The sequence below is a fragment of the Balaenoptera musculus genome, chromosome 3, assembly GCF_009873245.2.
Source record: "Balaenoptera musculus isolate JJ_BM4_2016_0621 chromosome 3, mBalMus1.pri.v3, whole genome shotgun sequence".
Taxonomy (NCBI): domain Eukaryota; kingdom Metazoa; phylum Chordata; class Mammalia; order Artiodactyla; family Balaenopteridae; genus Balaenoptera; species Balaenoptera musculus.
Genome location: NC_045787.1, coordinates 118,505,527 through 118,525,033, shown reverse-complemented (window position 1 = coordinate 118,525,033; position 19,507 = coordinate 118,505,527). Strand labels below are relative to the sequence as shown.

General features: G+C 41.1%; 1 protein-coding gene across 4 annotated transcripts in view; it reads right to left on the bottom strand.

Annotated features, from left to right (window-relative positions):
• Window positions 1–19,507, bottom strand: part of ARHGAP26 (Rho GTPase activating protein 26) — a 470,734-nt gene that overhangs the window by 305,813 nt on the left and 145,414 nt on the right. For all 4 annotated transcript variants that reach the window (XM_036847117.1, XM_036847118.1, XM_036847119.1 and 1 more), the window contains exons 9-10: window positions 17,321–17,421; window positions 10,426–10,520 (exon numbers count right to left, since the gene is read on the bottom strand). In XM_036847117.1, coding sequence (XP_036703012.1) covers window positions 10,426–10,520; window positions 17,321–17,421 — 196 coding nt within the window. The remainder of the gene's footprint in view (window positions 1–10,425; window positions 10,521–17,320; window positions 17,422–19,507) is intronic.

The window sequence follows — 19,507 nt, the reverse complement described above, 5'->3', positions numbered from 1 at the left end:
TAGCAGGAAAGCCTCAACTTGAACCCAGTCTGTCTGACTCTAAAGCAAGGCCCATACTTTAAGCACAACACTGTACTGCCCCCTTGTGCAGGCAGAGTCTATGCCGTGGGGATCCAGGGTGACCAGTTCCTTAGGAGGAAGGAGGGAGGGAGGGGGAAGAAGGCACTTCTCTCTTTCATTCTCTCTCTCTCTGGAGGAAGGAAAGGGGAGAGGGAAGAAGGGACTTCCTCTCCCCCGCCCCCTGCCCCAAACAAACATACACACACACACTCACACACACACACACACACACACACACACACACACACCCCTTAAGAAGTTTTCAGAAGCAGGCTTCTAATCAATTATTTAGAAAGGATCTGATCCTAATGAATGAATGAACCATAACGTATTATAACCTACAGCAGTGACGTCCTGGGAGGAAAGGTCCTAAAATAATTAGGACCATAGCAATGATCATAGTCTGAAGAGTAATATTGCCAATCACATCAGATAATTTCCTGTATTTTTATTTTAAAGGAGAGTGAAGTCATGAAACATCAGGAAGCCCAGACAAAGACATCTTTGGCACATTAAGTTACATGGTCTTAAGTGAAACATATTGACTGCCAGGGATGCGCGTACCATGGGCACCGAGGACATAGGAGTAAGCAGATTTCAACGCCCAGCACCAGGAGAAAGCATCATTAATTGCCAGGATGAGTAACTCTCAGGGGGAATGCAAACACTTGTTATTTTGATAACAAACTATGAAAAATACTCTAATTCAAGAAATCATCTAGGTCATTTATCAATTTTTCTTTGTTAGTATTCTATCTCATGATGATCAGACATGCAGGTAAGTGGAGTTTGCTGCTTGAACCGCCTCCTTTCTTTGGACTTCTGTAATAGCAAAATTTTGGTTTCGATTTTTAAAAAATAAACTCATTCTATATTTAGAAACTGGCAAATAAACTGGTATACTCAATCAATAAAACTCCAAATTTCACTATGCAGGCTAAAGAATAGAAACAGTAATAAGAACAGAAATAAGTAACAGAAGTAATATAAATAAGGTTGCCTTATTTCACACCACCGTCCATTAACCAACACATCCCACTCTTACTTAAACCGGAATCAAACAGCGAATGCTTTCTCATTTAATTTTTTAAAAGGGAAAAAACCCAGTAATTTAAAAAATACATGAATTCTAAAGATTCTAAGAACTTCTTAGCTAGCTCATTTTACAGAACAGCCAAGGAGCAATTCAGAAAGTACAATATTTCCCCCCCACACCCCCCCACCCAAATCATGGAAGTCAGAGCAGGAGAACACCCTCTGAGGAAGGAAAAAGCCATTTCCTCTCCAAAATGTCAATGGCACTGAGACCAGCACTCTAACCAACCAGCAGGAAGGCAGAATCAAATATTATTTCAAACAAGGGGTGAGAAGGGGAGGGGAGGGGAAGTTTGAAACCAGGAAAAATGGATTCATCTGTTGCAAAAGATAAAGACAGGCCACACCAAGAGGGAAAAGCACGACTGGCTGGTTCTCAGCACACACACTGGACCGTCCCAATCACTCATCTGTTTTCATCATCCTCAAATAAGTTGTCCCTGACGCAAGGAGCCCGACACTTGAGCTCAGAAAGCAAGGTTAAATGTAACGTTTAAACAGAAGTTACATTAACTGAGCATGCTTGCTTCTGCAGGAAACTGGGTATGAAATGATCTATCACAAAAGGGTGGGAGGAAGGAATTTCTAGAGAAAGAATGAGTCACTTAGAATACGCTTCCTTTAAGAGGTAATATTCACATGATCATTTCTTCCACAGAAACACACACACACACACACACACACACACACACACCCCACTGACTACTAAATGTCAATGTATAAAGGACAGCTAATTTTCAACGGGACCAGCTAATAGTTACTAATACATATACAAAACTGCCATCTAGAGGCTGAGCACTGAAACAAAGTCTGTTACATAAGATGATCCTTTTTGGAAAACACACAGTCTTAACACTCACACAATCTCACGAAGACGCACAAACAAATACATGCACGCACACCACATACCAAACTAAAAGAGTATTATTTTAACTTAAAATTAGTACGGTTTCCTTTTGTAGACCATAACTTGGAAGGAGGGGCTTAGACCTTTTATCTTGTATAGGAAAAATAGATAAATAACGGGTTATCGCATATATAGTTTGAAAACAGATTCTTCCCCTGGCAGCCCCTTTGCGGATATATACTTAAAGCACCTGTATTCACCCTCAGCTTACAGATGACTTGAAGAGTCATGGCACTATAGGAAAAAGGCACGCCATCAAAATGAAACAAACGGGCTCAAAGAAATACCCTCCAAAGCTATGGTTCACCATTAAGAACAAGGAAGTCCCGGGTTTTAGGGTAGAGCGAAAAACTTCAAAGGAACAACTTCTTCCGACAGAGAACTACATCAGGGAAGAATATTAAAGCATTCCACCTACAAAATAATCCTGCAAGGTAGGTATGATTAGCCCCACCTTACAGATGTGGTTAAACCACCAGCCCAGACTCACACAGCTAGTAAAGAAGCAGATCTCAAATTCAAACTTAGGGCTGCTCGATCTTTTACCAGCATCATGCAGCCTTCTATAAAAAGGGACTTGAAATAAGAGTGGTGACTCATTGGAGGGTTGGGGCAGATTATTCAGATTTTCCATTAATCTTTCTAGCCGCCACTATTCTTACCTATCTCCCATTTTCCTGTTTTTTTTTTTTTTGTCCTACCTATACAGAAATGTAGATTGTGTGTGTACTCGCTCAAATTTTAGTTTAAATATCAACTAACATGATTCAGCTCCTGTAGTCTCTTACACAGTACTTCACCAAAGTCCCGAAGGAAAGAACAAAATAATCTAACTCAAATATTGCATTACCATAAAAAACAAAACTGAACAACCACATGCACACAGTACTGGATTAAAAGCTGGATAAAATAACGTTATTCTGCCTCTGGGAGCAAATTACCTGAGACAGATATTTAGAATTGAACAGAGTTATATAAAACATACCTAATTAAACAACCAGCCAACCAATACAAAGAAAAGCTCATACACTGTGCAAATACACAGTACACGGTGGGACACGAGGATAGAGTTGACAGTGGGTATGACATGCCAGGCTGGGACTGGTTCAGAAGAAAGCTGTCTCTCTTTACCTATTCGTGGAAAGCTCACAGAAGGAGGACTTTGGATTTGGTTTGCAAGAAAAATCAGATGACTTTTAAGAAGGAAAGTCCATTAGATTCCTAATGCTTCATTAAACTTTATATCTCCACGGTCAGTAGAGTCTCCAGTATGTAGTTATGGTTAATAAATGAGGAAGGGAGGGGAGGAGAGAGGGAATGAAAATTCAGGGCATTCTAGTCATGCCATCATTCTCTGTTAAGAGTAGAAGGGTGAAGTCCTTCTGTGTGTTACATCTTCCCTACAGCATTCTGGTCCTCCAAGTTTGCTGGAACACTCAACATACCAGTATTTATACCTTCAGTTGCACGAATGTATGTGTATGTGCCTGCCCATTCTACAATCAACGGTAAGATCCATGAAGGCAAGGACTATGCTTGTCTTGGTCCCCGTGACACCACTAGCACCCAGTACCCCTGTCATCCTAATAAGCTGTCCTTTGCTGTCCACCTCTGGAGAGTACCAAGGGTGGGAATGGGGCACTCAACACTCTACATAACGTCTTCGAATGTATGGGCTTCTGTTGGGGTCAGCTAGTCCTGGAAAACATAAAGCATTCTAATTATTTCCTTTCCCCAAGTATAAACACCACCCCTCAAGAGACTACATTGATTCAGTGCATCAAAAAGAAGCCTTTTGTTTCTATTATTTTCCATATGGTTTAGTGGTCCCTCCTGGAAGACATTTGAGAGAAAATACCCATGTGTCACATACATCTGTGAGACATCTCTTAAAGATAAACAAATGCAGAGATGCTGGGAGATGACTACCACCATGATTCTTCAGCTTAAACAAATATTTCCCCTACATGTGCTCATTCATTTCCATAAGTTACTGCACGGTGGAGTTAATTGTTCAAAGTGACTGAAGACAGACATTGGCAAGTATCACACGCCACTACCCCTAACAGCTGTTTTTAGATGAAGTCCCATTTTTACCCAGGAATTTTACACTAAGCTCCCTCAAAAAGAGTTAACACACTTTAAAGAAAAAATGATAAATCTATTCTTTAGTCCATTAACCAATATAACATATAAACTTTCAAACGTTTGGTTCTATGGTAAGGTAATACAAAGGCACCGAAGAATGCTTCTTTATTAAGGGATAAGAACGGATGACTTTTTAAAAAGCTAATGAAAGCTTAGGCTACTGTAAAGAGTATCCAGAATAAGGAAGATAATTTACGTGAAAGAGCTGCTTTGTGAAGTGGGGCTCCGTGTCAATGGGATTGTTTAAGGAGTGTGTGTTGGGCCATCCATCTAAAAGGCTGTCGGCGGCCCCTTTTATGGCTGCTTCAGTGAGAAAGGCCCTCTTATTCAATATTGTATTGGTTTGCTAGGGCTGCTGTAAAAAGACCCACAAACTGAGTGGCATAAACAACAGAAGTGTATTATCTCACAGGTCTAGAGGCTAGAAGTTCCAGCGCAAGGTGTCAGCTGATGGGTTCCTTTTGAAGTATGGAAAGGAGAATCTTTTCCATCCCTTTCTCCTAGCTTCTGGTGGTCTGCTAGCAATCTCTGGCATTCTCTGGCTTGAAGACACATCACCCTGATCTCTGCCTTCATGGTCACATGGCATTCTCCCTGTGTACCTGTCTGGCTCTGTGTCTAAATTACCCCATTTTATAAGGACACTAGTCATACCGGATTAGGGCCCACCCTAATCACCTCATTCTAACTTAACTACCTCTGCAAAGACCCTATCTCCAAATAATTTTTGTTGTCAGATAGTGAAGATTAGAATTTCCACGTATGAATTTGGGAGGTACACGACTCAACCCATAACAAATATCTTCTAGGAAAATAAGAAAATATTCTTCTTTGGAGAATGCTGTAGCAACACCCACAACTACTACAACCCACACATGTTCATTTAAAGCCATGTAATATTCTAAATGCTATAGTCCTGAAAATGAATTGAAAAACAAAACCAGAAGGGAAATTCAAAGAAGCATCACATTGATTTGATGGACATGATACCTCGATCTAAGCAATTTTTCAGTTTGGAACTGAAGTCACAAGAATTTCTACTAACTTTCACTTTTCAATGTTGCAAACAATAAAATTCTCTTCAAAGAAAGCCAAAGGCCTGAAGAGCTAATATGAGCCTGTGCAACATTTGCTCAGAAGAGTCCAGTGGTCTTCAGCAGCTTCTTAGGTCTGAACCTCCCCCCAAAACTAGTTCTGTGAAAAAGGAAAAAGAAAAGGCAGACACTAGAGAAAAGGGATAGATGAGATGTAATTACGTAGAGTTATATAATTATGTGGAAGTCAATATGGAAGGATGGAGGATACAGAGAAGGGAGTACAGGTCTAGTTTTGTGATGTCAAAGTTGTAAGAGAATTCTTACATGTAAGAATGTAAGAATTAAAAGTAACGTTCTGAAATGTATTCACGGTATTAAAGAGAATCTTTGACACAAGAAGTTCAAGAGCTATAAATCTAAATCCCTAAGCTCTGGATTAACCCTTAATTTGATTTCTAGCTCATTTATGGGTCAGAGTCACAACAGTTCTTCCTAGAGGACGGAAATGTCAGGGATTAACCCCTTTCCAGCAGGATTTGAGGATTAACAAATTGACGGCAATGCGCTGGGATACAATGAAAACAATCAACTGACAAATGGCACTATTGCTTTGATTTTTTACTTATGCTAGTCTCCTGAGATAAACAGAAATGAGTGCCATCTTAAGAATAAAAGGTAAAAGAAGAGGTGTACAAAAAATACATAGCATTTATGGAACTATGTGCCCTGTGCTTGGCCTGTGCTCTCTCTGCAGTGCCTCTTTAAACTGTTAGTCACGTGAGGGCTCTCTGAAGAGTACAGGGCAGGAAATATGCGAACAGAAGCAAGTGTGCTGCTTTAGTTCACCCACCATTAGTTTATGCACCAAATGCCAATGATGAGAGTGAGAAAGCCCTCCTCAGATTTCACAGTCAGCAAGGTGACTGTCAGTGGTGGCCCTGAAACCCAAGTACAGATAGCACTGGCCTTATCACTCGAAACGTTTCTAAAAACCCTGAGTTTTGAGGGAGCAAAGCGCCCTACAATGAGGTCCTAGGACCCTCAGTTCAAATCCCACCTGAAACTTGGGTAAGACTCACCCTCTAAACTGTAGATTCCTCCTCAGTAACATGAGATACTTGGAGCACAAGCCCCCCTGGGCTGTAGTGAGGATTACATGAGAATTACATGAAATACATGAACAGTGCTCAGCTTCCAGAAAGTGCTCCTTTACTGCTGGTCCCCTCACCCCACCTCCATAGTTAACTAAAAAAGTGGGTTTTATTGGGGTTATCGTTGTTGCTTTTTTCCTGGTAATTTGTAACAGAGGCTGGTGATCACCTTTACTACTAGCTATATTCCCCTCCACAAGGCTAAGAATTAAGCTCCTTAGTAAAGAAGCCTGAGGGTTTTTTATTTTTGTTTTGTTTTACTGTTGCTTGTTATGTTTCTAATAAGGAAAATGCTTTCATGTGCTCTGAGAAAACTGTACTGCGATAGGCCTGCTGTTGAATGTACCAATTATGACTAAGAATAGAGGATAACAGAAGAGCTTATTCAAAAAGTGGATTTCAGGCTCTCTCTTGCAGAAAGTCAGATTATATAGGTCTGGGGCCTATAGCTGTAGTTCTAACAAGCACCCCTGTGGATGCTGAGAGAGTGCGGTTCTCACCACACAGTAAGAGACACTGATGTCGTCAGCTTGCAACACCGACCTCCTCGAACATCACTTCCTAAAGGCTACAGCTTCTGCTACAGGGCAACGTGAAACACCATCACTGAGCCTGAAGGATAAAAGTATTCAACCTTAAAACCACACAACATCACATATTCTAACTCAAATAATCCACACTTTAGCATGTATTAATATTTTGATAGAATAAAACATTAATAGATACTACATAATGCTTATACATGCTACAGTTAACATACGCTGGGAACATTCTAAAACCTCATGCTGTTAAATATAACCATTCCCTCTTTTACTTTCACATTTCCTAGGTGCTAAACTTTGCATTTTGCCCCTCTGCCTCTCCAGCTCAGCAGGTAGAAGCTGAGAAGTCTGTGGAAGGTTGAAAAGACAGCACGACAGCTAGCAGCATGCCCTCCTTGCTAAAGTACGCTAGTGAAAAAGCAAGGCGTAGGAGTCTTCCAGAGAACAGGACTCCAGGCAGAGTTCCCAGGGATGCCTCCCCTGAGTGCGTGGAAATGCCTTTTCCCTCTCACCTCAGTCCCTTCCTGGATGTGGGGGGAAAATGCAGAAAGACACTAAAGGAAATACTGCCAACAGTAACCTAATCTTTGAGACCAAAGACGACAACCTATATAGAAAATGGAGAGAAGGGGTTTCATTGATGTTCTGTGTTATTTCGGGTGATGGCCAGTCAGGTGTGACCACAAGAGGAGACACAGAAGGGGCTCAGGCAAACCAAGTTTCTTATATTCACAGGTGTTAGAAACAGGACACTTGGCACACCACACAGGGCCACGTGGGAAAGCACCAGCATCATCCAGGAGGCAGAAGTGGTCGGAGGGGAGAGCCTAGACCACGACCTTTGTTAAGAGCTTCTGCAGCAAAGGCAAGGCAGGGATAGGTAAACCGTTTAGGAGTGGCTGGTTTGAATAATTTCACAGGTGCTAATAGGCTGTGGGAGTGGTCCCTAGGTGTCTGGTAGAGGAATATTGCCTCTTGGGCTGTTGGAGCCAGTAGAGGCGCTGTGGCTCTGGACCGGAAGTCCACACATCAATGGCGCTCACCATGCTGAGCCCTCGGCTGACTCTAAGAACTGGTCGGCAGGCTCTCCCCAGGCAGAAAGCGTCACAATACACAGAACATCAAAACTACAAACAATACAACAGTACTATCTACTCCCCTCCTGCTTATTAAGAGGAGATTTAGCAGCCTCATTCTGCACCACAACTGCAGCCCCTCCACTTCATGCCAAGGGAATCAGAGATGATGACCTAGAAGAAATCGACTTCCCAAACCCACTCAGTATGCTGAATGTGACACATTTGCTCTCAGCTTATAATTGGGACGTGCAAAGCTTTTCTGGGCATAATACAGGGGGAAGGTGGTAGGAAGTGTTGGCAAGGGTGGAAATGAGATGGAGGAACCATGGTGAGTTTTAATTGCCTAAAAAGCAACTCTCAGCAACTTCTGGGAAACTTCTGAAGAAGAAAACAATTCAGGTTCAGAAAGAATCATTGACCTCATTTCCAAATCTAACAAGAGCTGCAATGCAGGGCACTGCCCTCACCCAGGTAGTTCTGCAAACAGACAATCATCTCTGGAAACTATTCGGCTGACCAGCATCAAACAACTGGCTCCATTTCCACACAAACACATCTGCTAATCCATCTTTCATGGATTCCAACAATACGAACTCCAGTAAATTCCATGCTTAGAATAGAGGAGATGCCTACAAGGGCTTTAAACAAATCCTGAGTCAGGATGCTTTAAGTCAAGAATCATCTTAGTTTGAGGCACACTTTTTGCAATCCCCCTTTGCCACCCCAATTCAACCTACCCCACCATACAGCCCTTCTCCACTCCCTTCCCCTCTCACAACCCACACATGGTGAACGATTGGGGTACTCTCTTTTCTTTACAAATGATATTGACTTCTCTGCATTTAGAGTCTAGCTTTTGAAATATCAAGTCAGGTAAACATGCAGGACATGCTAATTAACAAATAATAAAAGCTAACTGTTGAGCTTTTATTATTTGCCAGTCTGCCAAGTGTTTTATATGCCTTCTCTTCTTGGATCCTGACAATGCTAGGAACCAGGTACTATAACCATCTCCATTTTCCAGAGAATGAAATCAAGGCCCTGCAAGATTAAGTGACTTGCCCAAAGTCACATGGCTACTAAGCAGCAAAGTCAAAATTTAGATCCGGGTTGCCTGACTTGAAAGCCAAAGCTGTAATGACTAGACTGCTAATGAGACACGGTTAGTTTCCATGAACGTCTGATTTAGGCTAAACAGGCATGCTCTCTCCACGGGCGCTCTAGCAGCCTCAGGGGCCACAACACAGGGACACATCATGCCACAAGAAGGCATTTCAAACCTGGCAGCACACGCCAGGTGGTACTCGCGCTCCAGATCCTCTAGAGCTGCCGTAAAGTGGCCACAGGTAAACGTCCCAGAGAGGGTAGATACTGGCTTGACAAAGTGGTGTAGCTTTTTTTGTTTTTTTAAACAAAGGGGATAAATTAACAGCATTATAGGACAATCATGCTGAGATTTAAGGATCTTTGTGCTAGCATTGCTGATCTTGAATAGACAGCTCAAATAAGCTTAACTCATGGCTTTCATTCAAAGAATTAACCTGTTGCCAAGTAAAGTGTCTCAAAGAACTGGAATGCTGTCAAACTAGCTTAACACCATGAAGTGGTACAACTTAATGAGACTGTAAATCTTGAGGAACACAACACAGAGCTCCCTCTCCTAAGACTGATGTCGAAAGTGGTTTGCTTTCTTTCCTGGATGCACACACACAGTGGGAGGCGAAATACTGTAACTAAAAAAAAAATTTTTTTTTAACGTCTTTATTGGAGTATAATTGCTTTACAATGTTGTGTTAGTTTCTGCTGTATAGCAAAGTGAATCAGCTATACGTATACATATATCCCCATATCTCTTCCCTCTTGCGTCTCCCTCCCTCCCACCCCCCCATCCCACCCCTCTAGGTGGTCACAAAGCACTGAGCTGATCTCCCTGTGCTATGTGGCTGCTTCCCACTAGCTATCTATTTTACATTTGGTAGTGTATACATGTCAATGCTACTCTCTCATAAAAGCTTTTTCTTTAATTGATAGAACTTCTTCCACTTTTCCCTTTACCTAACTCCTTTGGAATCATTACATAAAAATTTTTAAGTAAAAAATCTTAAATAGCTGAAACAGTCATGCTAAACAGTCAGTTTTCTTTAAACATATATTCATCCTCCTGAGACATAACACATATTCCCAAGAAGGGAAGCCCTGACATTAAAATTAAACCAACCAATCAGGGGCTCAGGGCTGAATCTATAGGATGGGGAGGCTATACTGATTCTTGCAAATCAGTAACTGGCCTGAGGTCTATATGGAGAAGGGAAAGAGGGGGAAAAAACCAGAAAGTTTTGAATGAATGGAAAAGAAATCCAAATTCGGCAATATTTGTTCCTGAGACAAAGTGTGACAACTACTCACCTGTCTACTGCTTCCACATCAAAGCAAAACCGCTTCTCAATAGAGTCTGTTTTCCGCCGTGTGCAGGATTTGAGGGTGACTGATTCATCTTCTCCCTGTTGGGAACACACAGACTATCAAGATGAGGTCAGAACTCGGGCCATGCTCCTCTCCAGGACAAACGTGCCACATAAACAGAAGCGATCATTTCATCTTCTCAAACCTGAGTGTTCAGGACCACAGGAGGTGGAAGGTTGGTCATCAACCTTCTCAGACCACAGCCTCATGCAAATAAAATCTGTAAGCCATGTTTAATACTTAGAGCCCAATGTCTTGAGTACTAATAGATCATGATGGTACAGCATCAACCCATGCTAGGTTAAATTCTTGTTGGTATTGGCTTAAATAAGTTTAATTTATAGGTTTGATAAGAGCTGAAGCAAGATCACCTTGAGGTCTCCTTCCAACTCTGGACTTCTATGACCTTGGTTCAATGGTCACTTCTCAGGAAAACATTTCTGGACTGGGTCAAACACCCCCAGACATGTTCACATAGCACCATGTACCCCTCCTTCCCTCACAGCACTGATCACAGGTGAGATTTGCTGTTGCTGTAAGTGATGATTCAAATAATGTGTCTTTCCTCATTAGGCTCTAAGCTCCTTGAGGGCATACTGTACTGTGTCTGTTTTTGCTTACCCTTGTGTCCCCAGAGACCAAAAAGGCCCTGGAACAGAGTAGGTGTGCAATAAATATGTTTTAACAGCTTTATTGAAGTATAATTTTTAAATGTATAATATATTGTACATGTTCAAGCATACAACTTATGAGTTGACATCTGTATACATCTGTGAAATCATCACCACAATCAAGGTAGTGAACATTTCCATCAGCCCCAAAAGTTTCCTGGTAAGTTCCTGGTAATTCATCATCCCTCCACCCAGTCCATTCCCAGGCAAACACTGAATCTGTTCTCTGTCATCACAAATTAGTTTCCATATTCTGTAACTTTATACAAATGGAATGCTCTTTTACGTCTGACTTCTTTCACTCAGCATAATTCGTTTGCAATTCACTCATGTTGTACAAATCAAGTTTCTTTTTGCAAATGATATGACCAATAAGGGGTTAATATCCAAAATATAAAAACAGCTCATGCAACTGAACAACAGAAAAAGCAAACACCCCAATTAAAAAATGGGCAGAAGACCTGAATAGACATTTTTCCAAAGAGGAAACGCAGATGGCCAACAGGCACATGAAAAGACGCTCAACATCACTCAACATCAGAGAAACACAAATCAAAACCACAATGAGATATCACCCCACTCCTGTCAGAATGGCTATCATCAAAAAGACCACAAATAACAAATGTTAGTGAGGATGTAGAGAAAAGGGAACCCTTGTACACTGTTGGTGGGAATGTAAATTGGTGCAGCCACTGCATAAAACTGTATGGAGGTTCCTCAAAAAACTAAAAATAGAACTATCATATGATCCAGCAATTACACCCCTAAGTATATATCCAAAGAAAACGAAACATTAATTCAAAAAGATACATGAACCCCAATGTTCATAGCATTATTTACAATTGCCAAGATATGAAAGCAAGCTAAGTGCCCATCAACAGATGAATGGATAAAGAAGTAGTGGTGTACAATGTTCACTGCAGCTCTGTTTACAAGAGCCAGGACATGGAAGCAACCTGAGTGTTCATCAACAGATGAATGGATAAAGAAGATGTGGCACATATATACAATGGAATATTACTCAGCCATAAAAAGAAATGAAATTGAGTTATTTGTAGTGAGGTGGATGGACCTAGAGTCTGTCATACAGAGTGAAGTAAGTCAGAAAGAGAAAAACAAATACCGTATGCTAACACATATATATGGAATCTAAAAAAAAAAAAAAAAAAAAAGGTTCTGAAGAACCTAGGGGCAGGATAGGAATAAAGACACACGTAGAGAATGAACTTGAGGACACAGGGAGGGGGAAGGGTAAGTTGGGACAAAGTGAGAGAGGGGCATGGACATATATACACTACCAAATGTAAAATAGATAGCTAGAGGGAAGCAGCCGCATAGCACAGGGAGATCACTCAGTGCTTTGTGACCACCTAGAGGGGTGGGATAGGGAGGGTGGGAGGAAGACACAAGAGGGAGGGGATATGGGTATATATGTATATGTATAGCTGATTCACTTTGTTATACAGCAGAAACTAACACACCATTGTAAAGCAATTATACTCCAATAAAGACGTTAAAAAAAAGAAAAAGTAGTGGTGTATACCCATACATACACACACACACACACACACACACACACACACAATGGAATGCTACTCAGCCATTAAAAAAGAAACTTTGCCATTTGCAACAACATGGATGGACTTGGAGGGTATTGTGCTTAGGGAAATAAGTCAGACAGAGAAAAACAAATACTGTACAATATCACTTATCTGTAGAATCTAAAAAATAAAACAAATGTGAATAGAACAAAAAAGAAATAGACTCACGGACATAGAAAACATGTGAATAGAACAAAAAAGAAATAGACTCATGGACATAGAAAACAAACTAGTGGTTATCAGTGGGGCTAGGGAAGGAGGGAGGGGCAAGATAGGGATAGGGATTAAGAGGTACAAACTAGTATGTATAAAATAAATAAACTACAAGGATATATTGTACAGCACAGGGAACATAGCCAATATTTTATAATAACTATAAATCAAGTATAACTTTTAAAAATTGTGAATCACTATGTTTTACACCTGAAACTTAGGTAATATTGTAAATCAACTATACTTCAATTAAAAAAAATAAAAATTAAACATTAAAACAATAAAGGCAATTTTTTAAATCCATGGTACAAAAAAAAAAGGGCTTATTTCTTTTTATTGCTGGGTAGTATTCCATTGTACAAATGGAATGCAACAGTTTTATCACACAACACTAATTTATCGTCTAAAAACAGAGAGGTTTCTGCCCCTGATTTCTTCTCTTCCTGTCACGTAGGAATTTTTTAGGGTTCCTTTTTCTCCTATATCTGCCAATCTTTCTTCCTAAACTAGGGGGGAAATTAGCAAACTTGCCTAGTTTGTTGAATAATAGGAAATGTGACTGCGTATGGTAAAACTTAACCACCCACTAATATCAGAATAGCACACAAAACACAGAAGACCTAGGAAGAGACAGTTTATATTCACAAGTCTTACATCTATTGTCTTTTACTGAATGGCTAAGATTAATTTCTCAGATTGAGAATTGTTCCTTCTGCAACACGTAAATGTATGACTGGAAATGCCCAAACATATGGACTTCTGACCATGTTAATGTCTAACTCTATTTCTGATTTAATGGCGTTGGACTACCTGTCACTTTGAAAGCTTAGGGGGAGGTGTCCCTGAGAAATAGGAGAAAACAGGGGAACTATAAAAGATTGTCAAATATAAGCAGAAATAAGAAGAAGATAAGATGCTGTTCCCAAGATGACCATTCCATATCAGGAAAAATCTATAAAGATGATCTGTTCAAGTACTCGTGGTTAAAAAAACAGGGGATGGAGATAACAATCACTTAAACAAATAAATGAAGAGTTACAACCCTAACAAACACTACAATAAAAGAGGCATGCTGTGCTAAAACACCTACATTAAGGGGATGTGACCTCGGCAGGAAGGTCGGCAAAGGCTTTCTTGGGCTGAGACCCGAAGGATCCACAGGAGATAAAACCAGGAGCACAGATCAGGGGTGGAGAACAGCAGGTGGAAAGGCCCTGTGGCGGGGGTCCATGGAGCCCTGTAGGAACTGAAGGGAAGCCAGTGTGTCTGGAATCCCCGTGCAAGAGGGAAACTGGACTGAGAAAGGGCTTGAGGGAAGCAGGGACCAGATCATGCAGACTGTGGTCTGTATCCTGTGAGCAGTGGGAACATATGAAGGGTTTCAAGCCAGGAAAGGGACGGGGTCAGCTCTGGGCTGCTCCAGGGCTCCCGCAGAGAGCGTCCTCATCTCACAGGATAGAACGTGGGGAACTGTCTTTCACCACACACAGGCCTCGTCTCCAAGAGGATGCAGAAAATCCGCTCACATCTCCTGGACTGAAGCTAAGAGAAAAGCAGGTACTTTCAAAGGAAACTAATCCAAATGAAAGGGACAGGGAAGGAGAGACAGGGTGGACAAAGAGCGTGTTAGGAAAAGAAAACACCCTATATTCTACGTTAAGTCTGCCGCCAGCTCCTAGGAGAGCTTTGCACAAGCACACATACAATGACGTCACATGATTCTCCTGTATAAATTGAGAAGACATCACCTCTGGACAGCCAGTCTTCACATTTCCTCACCCTGAGGATGAGGAAACAGAGTGGCGTCATGCCAAACTATTATTTTACACATATACAGTATTATTCTCTTTTATTATGATGATGAACCTCAGAATCAGGAGATGTAGGCTCCAGAATCAGGGTTTGAGCACTGGTTCAAAGTAACTCTTTCAACATACATCCTTAGAAATCATTCTCTCTCTCTGACCCACAATTTCCTCTTTTGTAAAGTAGGAAAAATGGATAAAACAGGATGATAAAGGACAATATTTTAGAAAAATATAAAACAAAATCTAAATATAAGTAATTATTACTAGAAAAATTATTTCACATAATATCAAGCTCCTAATATGGCAGCCTCTATTATGTGTCAGGCTCAGTCCCAAGAAGTTTATATACACTAATGCATATAAGCCTCTTAACAACTCAGTGAGGTGTTTCCTATTATCCCACTAAAGTCTAAGGAGCCCCAAACACCCACCATAATTCGTCTCTGCCCTTCACTTTCAAGCGTGGTAAGAAAGGAGTAGAGAAAATACAAGAGAGTTCTTCACTCCAGGTTTAGGAAAGCACAAGATAAACAGTCCCAAAATAAAGACTGTGTGAGAGAATAACTCAGTGAATCTGATTTCTAGAAGGACCAGGAGTTAGAAAAGGACTATGACTTGACCCAAGAAAGGCAGACCTAACTCTATTTCCATTTCATGAATAATAGGGAACTCCTATTAAGAGATCTTTAATACTCCTTCTAACTCTGTAATTTCTCTATGTTTTGATATTTTCACATATCTGCTTTCCTGAGATTATTTATAAGTCAACTCTACCCCTAACAAGACACATTAAGAGAGCCTTGGCTTTTTTTGCCTTGATACAGCGAAGGACAGAGATGCTGATCAACTCCTGCGTTGTGGTCTAAGAGAAAGAAAGCCAGGAAGAAAAACTGGAAGTGGCAGAGAGCAAGGGGACAGGACGGGGGAGTAGCTAACAGTAATGACAACAGCGTCACATCACTGACCCGGGCAGTCGAACCTCAGGGCCAGTGCTCTTAGCCTCTACACTGTAATGCCCGCACATATGCAAACCCAACAGAATGCACAAAAATTTGCTCAGAGAAGAGGGCCAGCATTGGAATACTTACAGAGGACTACTTTATCAACAGATTAGACACAGCCGAAAAATTATTTAAACTAAAGATAGAACAAAAGAAATTATCCAGAACGGAGTCCAGAGATTCAAAGAAATGAAACATATAAATATTTTTGTTAAAAAATATTTAAATATCTCCAGAAGGAGATATTGAATAATAGAAAGAATGGGGAGGGGGGCAAAATTCAAAATGATAATTGGTGAGAATTTTCCAAAGTTACTGAAAGACACCAATCCTCAAATCCAGAAAGGCCAAAATGCCTAAGCACAACAGATTGGGAAAAAAAAGAAAAAAATTCACAGAAAGGACTATCATAATGAAATGTAGAATACCAAAAGAAAAAAAAAGAAGATATTATGAGGAGCCAGAGAGAAAAGACAGATCACCTAAAAAGAAAATGCAGACACACAGAGTGCTCCCAGAGGAAAGGAGAACCACTGGGGCACAGCAAGGAGCTCCCAGCAGTGGGGACCCCGCAGATGCAGCCTGACTATCTCCTCCAAGGACGGCCACAAGAATATCTTCCATCCCACATGCTCTTCAATGTAATGTGACTTTGATACTCCTCTCATCAAGAGGCAGGGCCTATGTCCTCTCACACTGAAATTGGGTGGGCTTTTATGACTGTTTCAACCAACACATGGGGCCAACCTAAGGCAATATGACTTCTAAGCCTCGGTCATTAAAAGGTTTTGCAGGGTCTGCTTTTGTTGCTGGAATATTCACTCTTGAATCCTTTAGCTGCCCTGAGGCTGCCGTGCTGTGAGGAAACCCAAAATAGCCCACGTAGAGAGGCCAGAGGACAGGCCCTGAGACTATACAGAGCAAGAGGGAAAGAAGGAAGAGAATGGGAGAGGAGGTCAGGAGAAAGGAAGAGAGCTATATCTGACCAGCCCAGAGCTGCTTCAGACCCTTATGGTCCAGCTCCAGTCACTGTCTGATTGAAACAGCATAAGAAACCCCGAGCCCAAACCATCTATCCAAATGCTCCGCAAAGACCTTACCCACAGAAACTGTAGGAAATTCTAAAATGACTGGTGTTGTTTTCAAAGTCGGTACATATTTGGGTGACCTGTTACACAGCAACAGATAATTGGGACATCTAAACTGCCAACTGGCAGCCCTCTGGGTATTGGGTGAGAGTGACAAGAATCAGTTTCACAGGATGAGGTCATCCAAGAATTTCTAGCATCTAAACACATTATACACACTTAACACTGTATATATGTGAAATACAAAAAGCTTTCTTAATTGCAGCTGCCAATGTAACTTAGTGCTCAAAATAATCATCTTGTTTTATTTACTTTTTCAGGTGCCATGCCTCCTGGAACTACTGTATAAAAATTAAGAAAATTACAGTGAAAATTGGAGGTGTTACTTCAAACATGCATTATACTCATCATATGTTAACCAAGCAAATCAAGCATGAAATTTAAAAATGAACTCACCCCCTTTCCTCCTGACTTTTGGTCAAATGGTACCATGGTGATTTGTTTGGAATCCCGTTGATATGTGCAGTAGTGCTTCACCCAGGAAGTTCCAAAATGACCTGCAAGGTAATATTCCCCATAAAACATCTCTACACGTCCACTGCATGCTGGAAAAACACACAACCAGTAACTCACAATGCTCACCTATCCTTAAACTGTTTCTAGGGGCGATATACTCTCCACAGCAGCTAGACGTGAACAGGCAGAAATCTGATTCCACAAGCTGGAAATGGAACCGACCCAGGGCTTTCCCCAAGGACCAAGGAAGACTGTTTGTCACTAAATGCTGCATCCGATGGGTCTTAAAATATAAGGGAAGTAGAGGTTCCCTGGGGAAATTAATTCACTTTCCCATATTATCAATCTCCATCTGAAGTTTCCTTTCTCTCCCCTGACAGGAGGAAGATGATTGAGAAGGAACACAGAAAAGCTCCTCAAAGTGCTTGTCACCGTTCCCATCTGGTGTGATGACTTCACGCTTCCCACACAGCTGCTCTGCGACCATGTGCACGCACGTACGGGGGTTCTGACCTACTTCCAAACCCCTAATTTTTACTTTAGCAGAACTCAAGAAGATCTGAAAAGCAGACAAGGAAAACCCAGAGACACCAGACATGTGGAACAGAAGTAACTGTAAATGCTCAAATGTAATCTAAGGAGTTTGTCCCTCAAAATTATCCCTTAGGAAAGAGGCAGATGCCCTACAGACAAATTCTGACAGTATCTGATTTTATCAGGTGCCTGGCCAATTACTTTATTTCAAACAACAAAGTACTGTTAGAGGAAGAAGGCATGATTGGCATTATTAGCCTGCAAGGACCTCAATCAATACGAGTTCTGGATGCTTATAGAGATCACATAGCAGATATGATTTAAAAACAATAATGACAACATGAAAACAGATTTAGCAGACACTTAATAATTATTTTTCAGGGTATGAATGCCCATTGCAAGTGTTGGATGTCACTTAGTATACTTAAAAAGCAAGAGTGTCTACATTGGAGCATCAAGGACAAATGAAAACACCAACCATTCAACTGTGTTTCTGTGGCTTAGAGAATAAATTCCAGTGACAGCACAACACAAAGATTTCAAAAGTGCTGTATCTTGGACACTTTGAGCATCATAATAAACAAGGACTGTAATGGATTTAGCCTAATGAACAAAATGGGAACTCAAAAGTCCATACTGACAGTAGAAAGATGGATGGATAGACAGATGAAAGAAAGAAAGAAAGAAAGAGAGAGAGAGAGAAAGAGAGAGAGAGAAAGAAAGAGAGAAGGAGAGAAAGAAAGAAAGAAAGGAAAGAAGGGAGGGAGGGAGGAAGGAAGGAAGGAAAGGAGAGAAGGAGGGAGGTAGAAAGGGGGAGGACGCTTCCTTATAGTACACCAAAAGGCAACTAATAAATGTGGAGGGAGTGGCAGAACTGCAAAATCACCATTTTGCAACCATCACAGTAAAGGTCAGTCCAGGCCAGGATTCTCAATGGATGCTAACTCCATGGGAGGCGAAGTCTGATGAGGGAAGGGCATGGTCTTAAGGTGTCCGCCCCACAGACCACTTATCAGTTACAAGGGAAACACAGTGACAGCACAGTGGGGAAAGCAGACAGTACCTTGACTAGGTGATCAAAATCAACAAGACCACAGAGGGCAGAGGAACATCCTTTGCTCCGGATTTGGTACCCAGGAAAAACACAGCATTACTTATGTAGGATTTGACCAGGGATGCGTGACCTGAATCTAATCATGAGGAAACATCAGACACACCCACAATGAAGAAAATTCTATACAAGAACTGGCCAATATTCTTCAAAAACGTCAATGTCATCAGAGGAACTGTTCTAGAGTAAAGGAGACTAAAGTCGTCATATGACAACTAAATGCTGTACAAGCTCCTGTACTGAAGGAAAACAAAATGCTCTATAAGGGCATCACTGGGACAACTGACAAAATGGGAATATGAAATATTGTTTAGATGAAATATCTTATCAATGTTAAATTTCCTGGATATGTAACTGTGGTTACATAAACGAATGTTTTGAGAAAATACACACTGAAGTCAAGAAGCATGATATATGCAACCTGTTCTCAAATAGTTCAGAAAAAATTATAGTGTGTGTGTGTGTGTGTGTGTATGTGAGAC